The sequence below is a fragment of the Dunckerocampus dactyliophorus genome, chromosome 1 (genome assembly GCF_027744805.1).
Source record: "Dunckerocampus dactyliophorus isolate RoL2022-P2 chromosome 1, RoL_Ddac_1.1, whole genome shotgun sequence".
Lineage (NCBI taxonomy): Eukaryota > Metazoa > Chordata > Actinopteri > Syngnathiformes > Syngnathidae > Dunckerocampus > Dunckerocampus dactyliophorus.
In genome coordinates this window covers 2,460,896-2,478,093 of record NC_072819.1, presented here as the reverse complement: position 1 = coordinate 2,478,093, position 17,198 = coordinate 2,460,896, and the positions used below count along the sequence as shown (strand labels likewise).

Sequence of the window (17,198 nt, the reverse complement as noted above, 5' to 3'; positions counted from 1 at the left end):
AACCCACAGTCCACAGAACAGAAGTTACTTTATCCTGTAGTGATGTGCACCACATTCAGTCACAGAGAACATGGCAGAGCCAGTTGTAAGTACCCATTAGCTTTTTAGCTATGACGATTCCAGATCAAAGCCCTTCACTCATAGACAAACACATAAGACAGAATTTCAGCACGCTCTTAAAACCACCAAACGAGGCCTTTTGATCCACACTGTGTTCACGAGACTAAATCTGTCAGGACACTTCTGATTGGTCTCCCAGAATCCCTAAACGTCAGCATTTAAACATCCTCATCTTTTGCTGCAAAGACACTAAGACAAAAAGCTGCAACAACTCTCTGACATACAGCACACAAATGACCTATTGTGGCTTTAAGCCTCCATCTTGCTGCCAAACAAACTCAGGGACAAAATGTTGAGAGTCTTGGCAGCTTTGTTGGACATTTGTTCGCTTCTTGGCTGTCCTGCTGAGGACATGCATGCTGGAAGTGAGATGTTGCGTTGAGCACAAGAAGGGAATGTTGTTCTATTCTTGCTGGAAGAACATCGCTACCGCAATTTCCAGCCAATTTGCCCAAAGTCGGCCGAGATCAGGGGATATGTTGTCATTTTTATTTCTATGTTATTTGATCCTTGTTTATTTATTTGCCCATGTTTCTTGGAGTTTGAGGTAAAACTTTTATCAACAAATTTGAAAAAGGTTTTTATAATTTGCTTTGCGCTGCTCTTGGCGGAGGCAATGACTTAAATAAAAGTGGATTGTAACACAATGACCATTGGAAAATGTGGTTGTCAGATTGAGACCATTTGAGAACCCCTGTCCTTCACAGCAGAGCTCGTTGGCTGTCAAGGGGAGACCTGGCTTGTTTGAAATAAAAGGCATCAAATGGGGGACCTCAATGGGCTGGAAAAGTGTTTGTATGACAAGTCACTTAAACAAGCTGAATGCAAATCTCCAGGGAAGCGGAAGCGCGGCCCTGCGGTTGATGGAGGATGTTCTGGAGTTTGAGTGCAAGGTGACAGTGTTGGCCAGGGATGTACAGAGCGATACGCTCTCTCACTTCCCCTCCATGAGAGACTTCCAAGAAGAGAACAATCATATCAATTGTAATTATGCAATTATTGCCGGAAGGTGAGGTGTTCCGAGCATGCCCAGCCGGGAGAAGGCCCCGGGGCAGACCTAGGACACGATGGAGGGATTATATCGCACAGCTGGCGGAACTGGAAGAGGTGACCGGGGACCAGGAAGTCTGGGCTTACCTACTGAGACTGCTGCCGACGGCTGGATGGATGACAGTGCTTGCAGAGTGGTACACTCTCTCACTTCCCCTCCGTGAGAGAACTCCAAGAAGAGAACAATCCCATCAATTGGAATTGATGAAGACCGTACAATTATGGCAATGCAGAGACCGATTCAGTGAATTCAGAAAGGGAAAAAAAAAACACAGAAATAAGTCAGCTCAATCTTGAAATTGAACTGGCCGATAGCGGATAAAGACTTGTAGGTGTCCGAGTTCAAAAGCCTAACAGAAGAAGTCACCTATCAGAAAGCCACTCTTGCTAAACAGCACAAATAGAATGACAATGAAAACCTCCGCAAACTTGTTTTTGAAACACGCAGTGCCATTTCAGACACATGCAGAATATGGACATCAAAAAGTATGCATTTGGAGTCCTGTCCATCTTTGGCCCAACATACCTATGCTAGCAAGTTTTCTCAACTTCATAAAGTCCAAATATCACTCCTGCCTCACAAATGAGAACCTACGGTCCTGTGTGAAGATCAAAGACACATCTTACAGCCCTGACGCAGGGAAGATCAGCATTGAGCTTCAGAGAGAGAAGACATGCAGCATTTAATAGGCCATTATTTAAACACCTTTTACGGGAGCCTCTGTGGATATACCAGGGGGTCGACATAGACGTCCGAGCTGTCTTATGAGTGGAGGGAACTGCCGACTGAGGAAGAGCAGCTGTGAAATGTAGTAATTGCGGGCGCCATTGGAGTGAGCCCACTGCTAGCTGTAGCTAATCAGCAGACATTGTCCTGTTGGTCGAGTTGGCAGACAGCACTAAATCCAAGCCAGAAACCTGACAATCCAAATGCTGATACACTGGCAGCAGGACAGAAACAATCATCTAGGCACCAAAAAGCGATGGTAACAGGTAGGCGGCAGCTAGCAGGTAAGTTGTTAAACCGCCCAGAAACAATAAAACAACTCTTGTAGCAAAATCAGAGACATTTAAATGAATTCCCCTCTGTGAGTCTCTGTGGCGTTACTTAGCAGTCTTGCGCAATAAAAAATGCATGGACAGTGAGTCGGCAAAGATAGGGGGGTTTGATTGGGGACTCGATTCCGCAGAACAATACAATACAGGGCAAACTGACTAGTTTGTGACACGCAATGTCGTACGGTAATTTTTTTGTTGACAACTGAGTCATAGAAAAACTGGGGCGTTCAACAACCAAGATTCCACTGTTTTTTTTCTTTAATGGAAGACGGGGCAAAATGTCTCTTTTGATCGAAAAGTTGCCGACCCCTTGGTCTAGATCTGTGGTTCTTAACTGGTTTAGTTGGGGGACCCACCATCACCCCCCACTCACAAGCGGCGACATTTTTCAACTCAAACTTTTCAAATAGCTTCTGTTTTCAAAAGGGACTGTTTGCAAAAGTTACGCAACTGCCTAGAGCACTTATTCCCACCCAGGGGTACATGTACTGTACCTCTAGTGATAAGCGAGCAAACTGCAGGGGGTATGTGGAAACATTTAACTTCCAAGATGATAAGTGAATAATATCAGTCATTTCATCTTAAGCCAGACAATAAAATGTAATGTGTGCGCTACAACTAGTTTCCCCAGGGAGAGAATAGCCTGTGGCACAGCTGTGCCAACATCATAACAGTTGTGTTACATTCTACTCTTGGAGGATTATCAACACGTATGAGTGAGGGGGTAATCATGGTATGACAAAAAGGCTCTAGGGATACACAAGACAAAAAAGGCTGGGAAACACTGGCCTACAGGACACTAACTTTCCAACGTGAGCAGTCTTTATTGTGGACGCTAATGATGTGTGAATCGATTCAAACACATTAGGTGTAATTTGCAAGGTATCGGTACTGGATCGGTATCGCTGTGGTGTGGTATCGCACATCACTAGTGGCCGCAATTTCCCCACGCAACACAAAGCGAGCTGCAGCGATGTGCGCTTCTCCAGCAGATATCTGCAGCTGTGTGTCCGAGCCCCCACTCGATGTCCTTCCCCTTCCACTCAAGCTTGACAAAATCACCCATAAACATGGCACTCACCTGGTGGTGGCGTAGCACGCACAAGAACGCAAGGTGCATTCACAGACATTGGGACATTGAGTCATTACATCTTTTTTTTTTGCCCACTGAAAACAGCTGGTCTAGAGTGACACTAAAGACTCACTTTCTGTTTTGTACGCCCACTCAATACAATCTGTAACGTCCAAGATGAGCTAAACTCCTGACATTTGTCTATGATCTTGAAAGCAAAGTGTGGCGTCCAACATGATGGAGGATGCGGTGAACCTCCGCCAAATGCTTCTCCTCAGAAGGCATGTGACAGTTGTCCCTCCGCCAGCGCGTCTCCGCCGACAGCTTGCTCTCCTCTCCGAGACTGGCGGCAACGACGACACCGGGACGCCAGACGCACCATCCTGACTCCCGCTAAGCCGGATGCTGTGTTGACCCGCTGCCGCTTGTTCTGTGAGTGCCTCATTTAAGGCCATAAAGGGTAAATGAGCTGCTGGAAAAAACGGCAGCGCGGCCTCACACTGAAAAAATAAGCTTTAAAGCTGCAATAAAGCATAATGTTGCACCATTCCGACAAGGGTGAGAAGGTCACCGCTTCTCCCAAATGGCAAAGATGAGCTGATTCCAAGACTGTGACCTAAAATATAGGTGGAGAAAAGCTACCTTTTGCAAATACAATCTGTGTGCGCCCAAGGACACAAAGCACGACACAGGCATGAAAACACTCAGCCTGAGAAGCCTACTTCTGAGTGCGTAAACAGAAATGTAATTAAGAGGAAAATAAGGTTTTTCACAGATATTTGATCCTTTCATACAACAACACACAAAAGTAATTTGGTAGCAGTGACGTGGCCTCAAATACCGAGTCCTCATTTTGTGCCTGAATTAAAAGGGCCTATTAAATATGCATAAGTCAAACACACGCAGGAAATTGTGACGTCTACTAAATGAGGAAAATACATTTGTAATTCAGAGGGAAACAACTGACAGTTGAGGCTTGAGTCATTGACTCATTGAAATAATTTATGCAGTATTCATTATCTTCACCATAATGCCTTTGTTTTTATTGGCACGGGTTTGTTTGTGTGCAACTCCCCGTCCACAGACTCTTGTCTCTGTTTTTAGGATGAGTCTGTTTTTTTGTTTTTTTAACAAGGATATAAAAATGATCAAAAGCAATAATGTCTAACAAAGGTTCCTCCGGATCTGTACTTTTATAGTATTTTTGTAGTATTTCAAATTCAACACGGATAATCCCATGTCACGCTCAAATTTCAAAGATCATGTTGTAATTTGTTATGTTTGTATTAGGGCTGCCAAAAATAAGGGTGCTAAATCTTGTCATTTTTTGCCTTAATTCCCGCATGCGCATCTTGCAAGCCACACCTCTCTACTACGACTTTATTCCTACCTTAACACATCGACGGCAACGCTCACTTCCAACGCCATATATGTACCTATAGCTCATAAACACATCTCTCTGTCCTTCCTTGGAACAGCTCTTCCTCATTCCCCACCACACAAATGCAAGGTGCATTCAGGGACACTCCGAACTCCGCACATCAACACGAAAAAAGCAGGTCATAGGAGACCACTGGATGTCAAAAATATTAAAGTTCATCAATCAAGCAATCTGCTACTATCCACAGACGAAAAAGAGCAGTGGCATTGCAAACAAATTATATTTTGTTTGTAGTATATTTTAGCTTGATTAAAATTTTGAGCTGTTAACAAAGTAACAGCTCATACGTCATACGTTTTCATAGTTTGACTTATAGTCATAATGTGCGATTATAATTATAGGATATTTTAGACGACAGTGTTGTTTAATTAGGACACTAATTATTTCCAGCTTGGAGATTGTAGCTGCTGCGTCAGCCACTGACTAACCAAATACACATGCATGATTTTCAGTCCGTTTGAATTCATTTGTGAATACAAAAATGAATTTTGGTGATAAAACATGGCTGTTTGTTTTAATGTTGTCAGCAGCGACACCATGACACTCATCATAAATAACGGGAAATGTGACTTTTTGTAAAGTGCGACTTACAGTATATGTTTTGTTCCTCTTCTACGATGCCCAATTCCAATTTTTTGTTGAAATCCTATTTTTCATGGGGTCGTTCACATTACCAAAAAAAAACAAATACGACTTGTCAGTGTGAACGCGGCGTGCATGCGCAAAAAGCACAACATCACACGCACTGCCGTGTGTTTACGGACGTAAAGATTGCTGCAGTGTGTGGGCTCTCCTCGGCACGCTTGTGGCAATTACACGGATTTTTGCAACAGGAGTGAATATTTTCTTAACCACACGTTGCTGTGAGCCTCTTCACTGACACTTTTTAAAAATAATTTTCGGATGACAAGAAGAGCTTTGGCCCACATCAGTGTGTACCTTTATCCAAGTCTCAGTAAGCACAGCAAAAACACGCCTTTCGATGACATATCGGTCGCATGTACAGTACAGTAGTCGACCTGACCGTTCAGACTGCAGTAGCATCGCACACTCAGATTTCAGACATTGTTGCAATGGATTACTCATGATTAGTTAATTTTACAGTTGTTCCAAGTTTGTATGTAATCTTATTAGTTTATCATTTAATGACTTTGCAGGTGTCGGTAAAAGTGGTCATCTTTTCTCTACATTTCAAATGAACAATCATAGCAGCTACGTATGCGACACTACTGACCTGTGAGATTGCGCAGGCCCAGCTGCCGTAGTCCATAGTACCCATCCCGCCTGTAGTTGAGGAAGATGGCGAGGGCGTAGCGGCCCTCATACAGCTTGGTGCCCCTGATGATCCGCAAGTTCTCCAGCGGCAGGTAGTCGAACTGGTTCAGGGCCACCAGCACGTAGCCTGTCACCTCTCTTATGGACTGCATTGGGAAAAAGGAGGAAGCGGTTGGTATTTGCTGCAGATACGTTTAAAGAGCAGGATGAAGATTTGTTTTCTTCGTAAAAGTTAAGTGATTATCTTGGGTTTTCATTTCGGTGCTATACTTTGCTGTGTTTTCTTCACGGCTGCACTTAAGGTATTAAAGCATTTCTGCCATCTTCGTGCACATGGCATATTATTTGCATTTGCAAATGTCAAGCACGTGACAAATTTGGACGCACAGCCTAAAATGATTAAAATGTCAGCCCGAATGCTTGATTGCAGCCTCCTAGGCATTACGGTTTATCAGATGATATTCCTGAATTACACTTTTCAACAAATTGGCACATACTTTAAAAAGTCCTGATGAAGTGCGATACATTTGTTAATTAAACAGTATCCTCGCGGACCAAGTAGTCTTCGAGAAGAGCTTACTCCTGGAGATTGACAGTTAGGATGCAGCCTGACGAGTGCCTGAGCTTGGGGATAACAGCAGGTATCTGACACTAGCTTCCATGTGGAGTCCTCACACGGTACTGCACACCTGCCAGGACGGGCTATTGTGGCACGAAGACAATAGAACTCGAGCGGAAAGTGGAGGTGCTTATTAGCTTGATTACAGCGCATCAATCACAGAGAGTGAAAGAAACGCATCATAAAAGAACAGCATACATTTCAGCCAAAGCTTTGATTAGCATGCTTATTTCAGAGAGAGGATCCCTATTGTGAGGACTGTCAGAAAGTCCTGGTTGGCGAGCAAACAAAGTTGTGCTACTTGGTGGAAATTGTGACTCAGCTTCTAAAACAGGCCACATTCACCCAGAGGTTTGTTGATCCCATCCCCTGGTTGGAAGTCATACCATGCTACCACTTTGACCCCCACTGTGGCCTTGTATTTACTGCTGGTGGGGGTTGCCGAGCTCACCCAGCTATCATTAAGTCTGCGGTAAGCCCCGCGTTCCCGCCAAGGGTGCGTCGCCACCCGACCCGGCTGCTGGCTGCCGTGATCCACGCTGCTCCCACTGTGCCCCCTTGCCCCTGTCAGCCCCGGGGTCCCACAGCAAAACTGAAATGCAACTGTTTCCCTGTTGCCCAGTAACCACACAAAAAGCCTTCAAGTGGAAGCGAGGAAAGTATTAACAGGAGGAAGAAAAAACAGACTTAGCGAGATTTTCTGGTAAATCACCTAATTGAATTAGAGGATTATGCTGCCCTTTCCCAGTCAGTTGCATAGCTTTGACATCATTTAAATTCCCTCTGTGGCTAAACACACACATGCATGCATAGAGCCAAGCTTTCTTTATCAACGTCCATCACAACTGCTCCGTGCTGGAAGCATCAAAAAGTAGGAGGCGGGAGTCCAGTGGGGAGGCCAGTACCTGCATTTCCTCTCTACTGTATTAGTTGTGCTGTTTCCAACAAACAAAGCCAGAACCTGAAGGACCCTACGCTGAGGGGCTGCCCGGTAGCCGATGTGCTCAGACTTCACAAGTAGGACTGTGGGCATTTCAAGCTGATGCTAGTATCGTTTTGGATGTGCAGTCAAGTAAAGTCTATTTTATTTAGACAGCACCAATTCACAGCAGACGTTTTGTCAAGCAAGGTCTAGAACCACGCTGTTCATACATTCACATGAGCAAGCACTTGGCGACGGAGGTGAGGAAAAATTCAATCAAGGGAAGAAACCCAAGCTCTGTGGGGCGGCCGTCTGTCTCAACCGGTTGGGTTGAGATAGAGAGACAGACCACAGGGCCATAAGGTAGATATCAATAGAATAGAATGAAATCTGGAGTGTCTGTGCCTCCAGCACTCTAGAGTAAAGGGACAGACAGAGATGAAACGATTGGGGGAAGGATGACAAAACAATGTACAGTCTATGTACCGTCATTAATCGGTTCTGAAGGGTCTGACGATAACAAACGTACAAAAACCGAGGCAATTTTTCCCATAAAAGATACTGTAAATCCGTTAACTGCTCCTGTCATTAAGAATGTTAGTAGCAAGGCTGATTAGCAAAATATATGACTCTAAAAGGAATCAGCAATTGTTTCTGAACACAAGATGTGGGCTACAGAATACCTTTGACTGATCTTTTGATGCATCAGACTTCTACCCTTGTAAACATCTCTGCTGAGCCACTCTGCAGAGGCTTCAAAAACTGCAACAATCAGACCCGCTGTGGAGCTTAGAACAAACTTTGCAGCCACAGATCAGCTGCCCATGATGAATTACAAGTTTTATGGTTCGATCTTCATGAAAGATGTGCCCTCTTGTGCAGCAAAGAGTCTTTTCAGTTGACCTCTCCACAGTAGGTCAACCAGTATGTGGGTAAATGCACTGAGGCCAAACAAGTTTTATTTACTTCACATAGCGTAATCATGCGCGTTCAAAAAGTGCTGGACGTGAGGAGGCTGGAGTGTCACCTTCAGCCTCTCCCGATATGTGGTTGGGAAATAAACACGATGTCAGCCACGTGGCATAAATGCAGCAGAAGACGTGCCTCGGGGGATTTCACAAACCCTGACTTTTTACACTAAACTGACTTAACCCATACATACTGTTTATATTGTATGCCTACATTGTTATTATTCTTCTTATGATTATTCGTTTGGGTCCCGTGTGGACATAGAGCCTCAGCAGTCTTCCAACCCACTCGGTTCTAGGTGATCATCTTCAGGTCTTCATTTCCTCCTCATGGGCCTTTCTCCATGGCATCTTGGGGTGACCACCCCGATGTTTTCCCGGGGGATTCCATTCAAGCACACGTCGTGTGATCACCTGTGGAATGTGTGGCCTATCCAGTTCCATTTTCCCGGGTCTTAGTTTGTTCACTGCCATAATCTGTTATTGCTAATCCTGCCTGGCCATCTGATGTCAAGGATGTTATTGAAGGTCTGCCGTTTGTTGGATAAGGCGTTGGTTACCATCAAGGTTTCTTAACCATCCTGAGTCACGATATAGTTCCGGCCAATATTGACCCACAAGAAGTCTCTCTTCGTAATTGTCTATGACGAATGAAATTAGCCTCTGTCACATGAATGATTGTATGATTAATCCTTAATAACAGTTTCAGAGAGCAAGCAGAGTGTAATTTTTAAGTTTTACAAGACTTGCTTTTGGAGATAATCTAGCATTACACGGTATCATGTCCTGTTTTACATAAGATCTCAAAACTTCCCAACCCAGGGTTGTACAAGAGGAGGCCGTTTGACCTACTTGTCCCAGACATCCCTGATTGCCAGTTTGTGCGGGTCCCGTCTGACAATTATCTAATCTGCACTGCTGATATGGTACAGAATATTTCCAGGGACATGGTGGCTTGAAATATTGTTCTTCCCCCTTACTTTTTCAAAAACTCTAAGCAGCCTCACTTTGTGCCCTGCACACACCAGCCAGTATTAGAAACCCTGTGTAGGATACAGGATGTCCGTTGGAGGAAGAAAGAGCTGGGAGGTTGACAACATGTCATATGCATGGGAGATGGTCATTCATGTGGGTCCTGAAATAATTCCATTACACCTACCACTGCCATCCTGCCTGCGACTCAATGTGGATGTAAAGACAAACAGATTGCACTGTTTTCAACATAAACATGTGTCTTGCTTCGTATTCCTCTCCATCAGCGTCATCAGAGATTTCTTCCATGTTGCATCACTACTCCTACACATCCTCCTGTAAATCTCTATCATCTCCTCATTTTGGAAGATCAGATCAATGGACAGTTGCACACTAAATCTTTGTGTTGTCATTGTGTTGTCATTGACTAATATTTACATTTGTTTGATGATCTAATACATTTAAACAAACATGCAAAAAAATAAGAACTCAGGAAGGGGGCAAACACTTTCACACCACTGTACATCTCATCTCGTCATCAATGAGGAAGATGGACATAGAGCCTAGCATTAAAAGTACACAGTCCATATAGCAGTTGCCGCGCCCCTCTGTAGAGTGACACTTAAATTTGTGTAGAAGTGATAGTTCAGCTTGTTTGGCTGAGTGTCTCCCAGTACTTTTACGTATGTTATCTTTGAGTGTTGTGCAACTCTAGTTGTGCTATGTGAGTGTGTGTGTCAAGAAGACCTTCTATGAGAAGCTTATGCTGAAAATGCATTGAACTATTAGACTGAATCCAAAGGTGTAATCATAATATCTAACTTCGCTAAAGGCAGTGGAGGGTCCTGGGAACAAATTTATGAAAGAATACAGGTGCAAATGATTCAGCTGGTTTAGAATGTTCCCTGACTCCCACTTGGACTTCTCTTGAGAAATGTTCTCAATAGCAGTTTTTAGCAGACACATACATATGGAAGAGAATAAAACAAAATGGATTATTGCCTGAGCAAAACATTTGTACATCCAGCTTTTTTAAGCTTCGGAGGCACCTCGCCAGTGGAAATGCATAGACATCGTTGCAGCTCTTCCTCGGAATTCTTCCAAGGAACTGCCTCAAGGCAGCAGGCTGGATTTTGAAAAAAGAGATGCATAAATAATTTTTAAAAGCTTAAAAAAAAAAAAAAGATCCTCCAAAATAAAAATGCTTGGGCTACGCCAGGAGTTTTCAAAGTGTTGCAGCTTGAGAAAAATAAAGAACAACTGACTAAGCTCACTTAAGTTATTTCAACAACAAAATTGCCTCTGATGGGGAAAGAGTTTGAGAAGGAGACATCCCAAAATATGCTCAAGAAAACCATTTTTTTCTCCGAGGCGCAGTTCACCGTGCCACACTTTGACAAACCCTGGACTAGACCATTACCAATTGTTAATGCTGACCTCTTCAGTGAGGAAGCAGGGGTAAAAGGTGCCTTAGTTTATCTTCTCTCACAGTTTTTTTCTTCTACCATCTAAACTATCAGGGGAAATTAATGAGATATTTAAGTCAGGCTCAGTGCAAACACACTCACACACTCATTTAAACAACTTAGCATCATTACATAATGAAGAACTGAAGTCACAAAAAGTGGAGGGGTTTGTGGATGGGAGGACCGCTGAAGCTGAGGAGGGAATGCGGCACACTCAGGAGGTATTTTAAGCATAATTAATAGCGCACCTGCTTCTGTCATCTGGATGAGTATGAAGGTAAACATGGACGGGAGGAGAAGAAGGAAAGGACGTAAAAAGCTGGAGAAGTGAGGGCAACTTGATGGAGAAAGGGCACAAAGGCGCCAGGCTGAGGAAAATATCATAACAGTGTTATAAAATACAAGAGACGGGACACATATTCTAGTGATTACAGCTCATTTCCATACATATCGAGCACACTGCCAGCAAGTCAAGGAGAGTGCAGTGACGCATGTCAACAGTTTGAGCCGAGTGGATCGGTGGGTGGCGCAATCTGACTCTTCCACGTGGTAGCAAAGTCAATGGGCGGGCGGGGACCTGTTTACCAATTCGCCTCAATGAGCTGCGTAAGAGCACGGTGCACCCCTTCACCCCATGCGGCGGCTATTTGGCTGTTAAGTATGCCGAGAGCACTTGTGTGTGACATTCAAGATTTGGAGAAATCCTGTGAAAAAAAGAAATCAAGGCCATCGAAAGGAGGGCCATTGACTTTGAAATAAATGAAAACCCCATCCGTGAAAATGTCACTGTAAAAATGACTGATCAGGTGTCTGCTGGATATTTATCATAAACGCCAGGCTCTCTTTTAGAGTGTTGACTTTGCTTAACTAAGCAAAGGGTTTAATTAGCGAGCAAGTACACTAAAGGGACACGGATGGAGCTGGTACACAAGCACATCAAGCAACACCTCAGGACCTTCTCACACGAGGCCATTCGTAAGCATTCAAGCTTTGGCCCATTACCTTGTCCTGTGTCCCATCGATCCTACACTGCTGCAATTTTATTTCATGTTGTTCTGATTACAGGAATCCCTCGTCTATCGCAAGTCATTGGCTCCAGGAGTGAATTTCCATGAAGTAAGATTCCTTATTTCTAAATTTAAGATTTTTGTAGTGACAGCATAGAAAACCTGTTTACGACCTTCTCAATGCGGTTTTTAACACTAGAGCTCTCTAGACATGAAATAACAACCCTATAGTCACCTTTTCACTCGTATTACCCAATATAGTAGACGTAATAGGAGAAAATAAACCATTTAAGACATAAATAAGACTCATGCTTGTGCTGTGTTGCTGTAGATGTGTTCCAGTGCAATAGAGGAGCTGAGTGGGGGGGGGGCGACAGGAAGTGACATTGAGGGTTCAGAGTTGAGTTTTAGCTTGGCGTGAGCTACAGCCACAACAGTAGCCCATGTTAGGGATTATTGTGCCTGTTGTGAGATCATTCAAACCTTCCATAAACGCCTTTTGTCGCGCCAATCAAGTCTGGTGCTTGTGTGTCGCACGGAACATTACACTAACATGACTGACACCTAGTGACCAGTGTAGAATACTACAACATCTTTTAATGTGTCTTTTGCATGCCTTATACAGTAGTACCTCGGTTAACGTCCTCCCCGGTTAGTGCGTTTTTTGGTTAAAACAGTTAAAAAAAAGGGATTGCCCTCCAAGCATAATCTCCTCTCCTCTCCTCCTTTTGTGCAAACCTAGGTAGAAGTGATGTTAAATGTTCAGTTGTCCATCATCTGTAATTATGTCTACATTATTTTGTGCATGTAAAACTATAAGGATTGTCTATAAAATGTGTTTTGTGTTAACATTTGTGGGTGTCTGAAACAGGTTCATTGGATTTAAATTATTTTCTATGGGGAAATGTGCTTTGGTTAGCATCTGTTTTGGTTTGAGTCTGAGAATACACAAGTCCCCTACTAACGAACATCCGACGTACGAACATTCGGAGATACGAACACAAGCCGACTGGTCTATTTTTTGTGTGTTTTGCCTTATAAGTCCATATTTATACTGTACATGCTTGACCGGCAAACCCATATTTATACTGTACATGCTTGACCAGCAGAGGGCACTGTGACACCGCTAATGGGACCAACAGATACAGGAAGACGAGGAAGAGGAGAGAGGAAGGCTAAGAGTTTTATGATACAACCCGGACAGAGCGTGTGATTAAAGTTTATGAAGAGTTAATAGGCCTGCTTAATTCTACACCACCCACAGAACACTACCTCTTTTAGAAGAGTCTAACCACCACCACCATTTGTCCTTTTTTTCAATAACTCCTCCTCCTCCACAACGACGACGTATGCTCGACCACTCCTCTTCAAAGGTAAACAACATTTATCATTACGTATTATTATATCACTTTTATTATTGTTTTTTCATTAATTATCCTGGTTTAATATTACTACTGCATCCAAACTCATATTTACATACATACACATATACTGTATATGTATACACGTACATGTAGTACCTATATCATTGGTAATATTACCTTTTCCCCTACTTAAGAAAGATTCGACTTAAGAACGGTCGTCTGGAACCAATTGTGTTCGTAAGTTGGGGACTTAGTGTACTGAGTCTGAGTCTGATTAGTGACGTTAACCAAGGCACTACTGTATTTGAATTTAGTTCATTTGGCTATTTTTATGCTTCAAAATGCTTAATTGAGGCAAAAAAACCCACTCTAAATTTACTTAATTATGCACATTTATGACTGATGATAGGTCGTCTTCAACCACAAAACATGCATGATTTATTAATTAATATGCAGTATTTTTGAAAAACGGTATTGAGGGAAACCACAAAATTCGAAGCACTAAGTGGCGAGGGATTACTGTATTTATATTGTCCACTTTTGAGTCCACCATCACTGACGGAGAGCATTTGTCGGGTTAGCCGTCTCGAGTGACAACTTCAGTTCGAGCTTACCCAAAGCAGTTTAACTCAGCTGAAGTCACGGCCGTGCGTGCCATTCAAGTTCTAGCACAACAAGTTCTGATACCTGTGTCTCAGCAGTTACGTCTGCAATACAGGGGTCAGGCAGTTTATTCTGAAATGCAAACATTTCATGAAATGGTCTTACTTAGACGTTGGGTCCATGTCGGTGAGAGCCTGTTCATAACCAGGGGTGCGCCTGAAGCGGTAACTTCAGTTTTTTGCTCGCAGTGCTTTTGCTTATCATTTCAGACAGGCTGACCATAATCACGTAGGCTTGTTTTATAAGTGCCATCCGTGAGGCAGCTTGGTTGTCAAGAGACATTTACAATAAAAACCTCCACTCTAGAATCTAATTCAGCAAAAGGGAGTGTGTGGTGGATAATAGCAGGACCAACTCAAACTATGACACAGGAGAAGAATCTTGTGGACACACACACCTCATGAGGCGAAGCTGGTGGTGTGACAAAGAGAGGATAGTTGCAGCTGGCTCGACAATGGCTACATGGGAAAAACAGAGAGCTCACACGTCACGTAACATCTCGTGTCTAAGTCGTTATTCATTCTCATCCCAGGTTGGACCGCAGAGCTGACCATTGTAATTGCAGTCTCAATGGCTGCAATGTCAGATCCCTTGCTGGGGAAGAAAGGGTGATTCTATAAACCTCTCAGATTGATGGATGATGGGGCTTGACAGGCAGGATGCTGCTACACAGCTAGGAAATGCAGCAGTCGCGTGGATCATCAATTCTTGTCACACAAAGACAAAAACATGACATTGTCCGATGTGGAGGGTAGAAAACGGTTTTCGAGGAAAATCATTGCAACAAATACCTCTCTGCTGTTGTTCACAGTCTCGGGTTATGGTATGCCCAAACAGTGCATGTAACAAACTACTGTATTGAAGATCCCAAAGAAGGCATCCACGCTTTGGTGAGTCAGTGCCTGTGAAGAATGAATAGTGTTTCTTTTAGAGTTGGGACACCATAGACAGATACTGGCCAGGTAATCCTTTAATCATCTTAATAAAGCGTGGGTGTCTCCTTCCTGTATCTGTGGTCTCTTTCCTTCCTCCTGAAGGCGTTCAAGCGCACTGCGTATCTCTGTACTCTTTCTGTTTCCAACGGCTGCAAAAAACGAAGGTAGCGTCTCTTGCAGAAGGATTTTTTTTTTTTCCCCCCTGTCCTGTCCAGCCTTTAAAGCAGATAGACTTGTACATCTAAATGCCGTCAAGTGCTCAACAGATTTACTCTGCCAGGGAGAAGTGTGATATACACTTCCCCTGTTATACAGAATTTATTAGACTTTGATGCTTGTTATTAAGCAAATTTGGAGCGACCGGACCGGAGCAGGAGGGGACAGAGAAGAAGAGAAAAGGAAACAGGGAGGGTGTGGGGATGAGTGGGGGACAAAAAAAAAGAGAGACAAGAGACAAGAGACAAGGACAACAGCAGCAACAACAACAATTGTGACAACAAGAACAAAACAACAGAAACATACAGAACGACATCAGCAAATAAATGTCTGTGACAACTATAAAGACGAACAAGGACATAAGGACAAAGGACAAAATAATATCAACAACCACAATGATAACGCTGTCAATGACAATCACACATAATAGCAGTCATGAAATGATGAACTATGATAGTGATCACAATGACAATACTGCATTGAAACAGTCACACATAATAGTAGTAATGAAATGATGAACTATGATAGTGATCACAATGACAATACTGCATTGAAACAGTCACACATAATTGTAGTAATAAAATGATGAACTATGATAGTGAACAGAATGATAATTACTGTAATGCACATCATTGTAAAAAAAAACTATAGTCATACTGCTGATATCACCGTCGCTGTAATAAAACCAACAACATAATAACACCCTGGTTAACTCAGTGAGTAATGTGGGGAAGTACGTATGTACTGTGAGTGTGCATATGTACAGGTATCTTTGTATGTGGGGAAGACTTCGTATATATAAAGGTGCAAGAATGTGTGGGCGTGTAATTGTCACTGAGAATGCATGAAAGGAAAGGGGCCGCCTTCCACCTCACAGACAGCCCCGCCCCAAATAGCCAGGCCGAGCCCCCGCCGCCGGAAGGCCACCAGGCCCACAGGGGCAGGCAGCACAAAGATCAGTGCCCCAAGAGCCAGCCCAGAGAGCCCTACCCCCCGGGAAGACCAGCAAGGGGCCGAAGAGAGGTAATCCCAGCCAAGGACAGGGCGCCAGCGGGCCGGAGGACTGCCAACCCCTGAGACCAGCGAGAGATCACACCCTACAAAGGCAGACGAGTACCGGGGGCCACAAACCAGCAGGCCCAGAGGCGCCCCCACAACCGGAAAGAGGCCCGCCAACGCCGGAAGCGCCAATCCCTGCCCACCGCCACCCCCACCCCCAGGGAGCTGAGCCCGACTTGCCCCGGGCCAACCCCCGACACAGGGCCGCCCCGCCCAGGGATGCAGGAGGCACACCCTCCACCCACCCGGTGGAGGCACGGGCGGCAGAGATGTATCACCCAGCACCCGACCCCACGGAGCAAACCCCTGTATGCCCCCCACCAAAAGTAAATAAATAAATAAATAAATAAATAAGTACACGCACGCACATACACAATCCTACGCACGCACACGCATGCACACACGCGCGCGCACACACACACGCACGCACGCAAACAGTGGTCGACTGCCCAACACCTGGAAGCCTCACCCTATCCCCCGTTGGTAACCCAAGGGGCAGCGGAGCCGGGGACCCCGGGGTCCCAGACATACAATCCAGAGCCCAGGCGCGGAGAGCGCGGACCGCTGGGGAGCAGGAAGACACCAGGCCACACCCTCCCAACGGTAGGACGCCGCCAGCAAGGCAGACAGAGGAGCCAGCGAGGAGGAAAGCGGGAAACTGAGCAGGCGGGCGGGAAAACGGGCCAGGCAAACCACCACACAGCGCCAACCGACACCCGCGGGCCAGCAAACCCCGAAGAGGGAGCGGGAGCACCGCACCCCAAGCCGCAGGGAGGCCAAGCACCAGAGCCGAGAAGGCGAGACCAGCAGCAGACCAGCCGATGGACCCCACAAACGACCAGAAGCCAGACCAGCCACATGCCACCAGAGCCGACAGCGCACCACCCGCGCACCGGAGCCCCGCGGCCACACCCACGAAGCACGCAAGCCAGAGGCGCCAGGGAGGGACAGAGAAGCAAGCACCGCACGACAGAAGGATGCAGAAGGATT

General features: G+C 44.8%; 1 protein-coding gene across 5 annotated transcripts in view; it reads right to left on the bottom strand.

Annotated features, from left to right (window-relative positions):
• The window catches only part of LOC129180454 (receptor tyrosine-protein kinase erbB-4-like), a 239,326-nt gene that overhangs the window by 103,769 nt on the left and 118,359 nt on the right, over window positions 1-17,198 (bottom strand). For all 5 annotated transcript variants that reach the window (XM_054774983.1, XM_054774977.1, XM_054774951.1 and 2 more), the window contains exon 3: window positions 5,977-6,163. In XM_054774983.1, coding sequence (XP_054630958.1) covers window positions 5,977-6,163 — 187 coding nt within the window. The remainder of the gene's footprint in view (window positions 1-5,976; window positions 6,164-17,198) is intronic.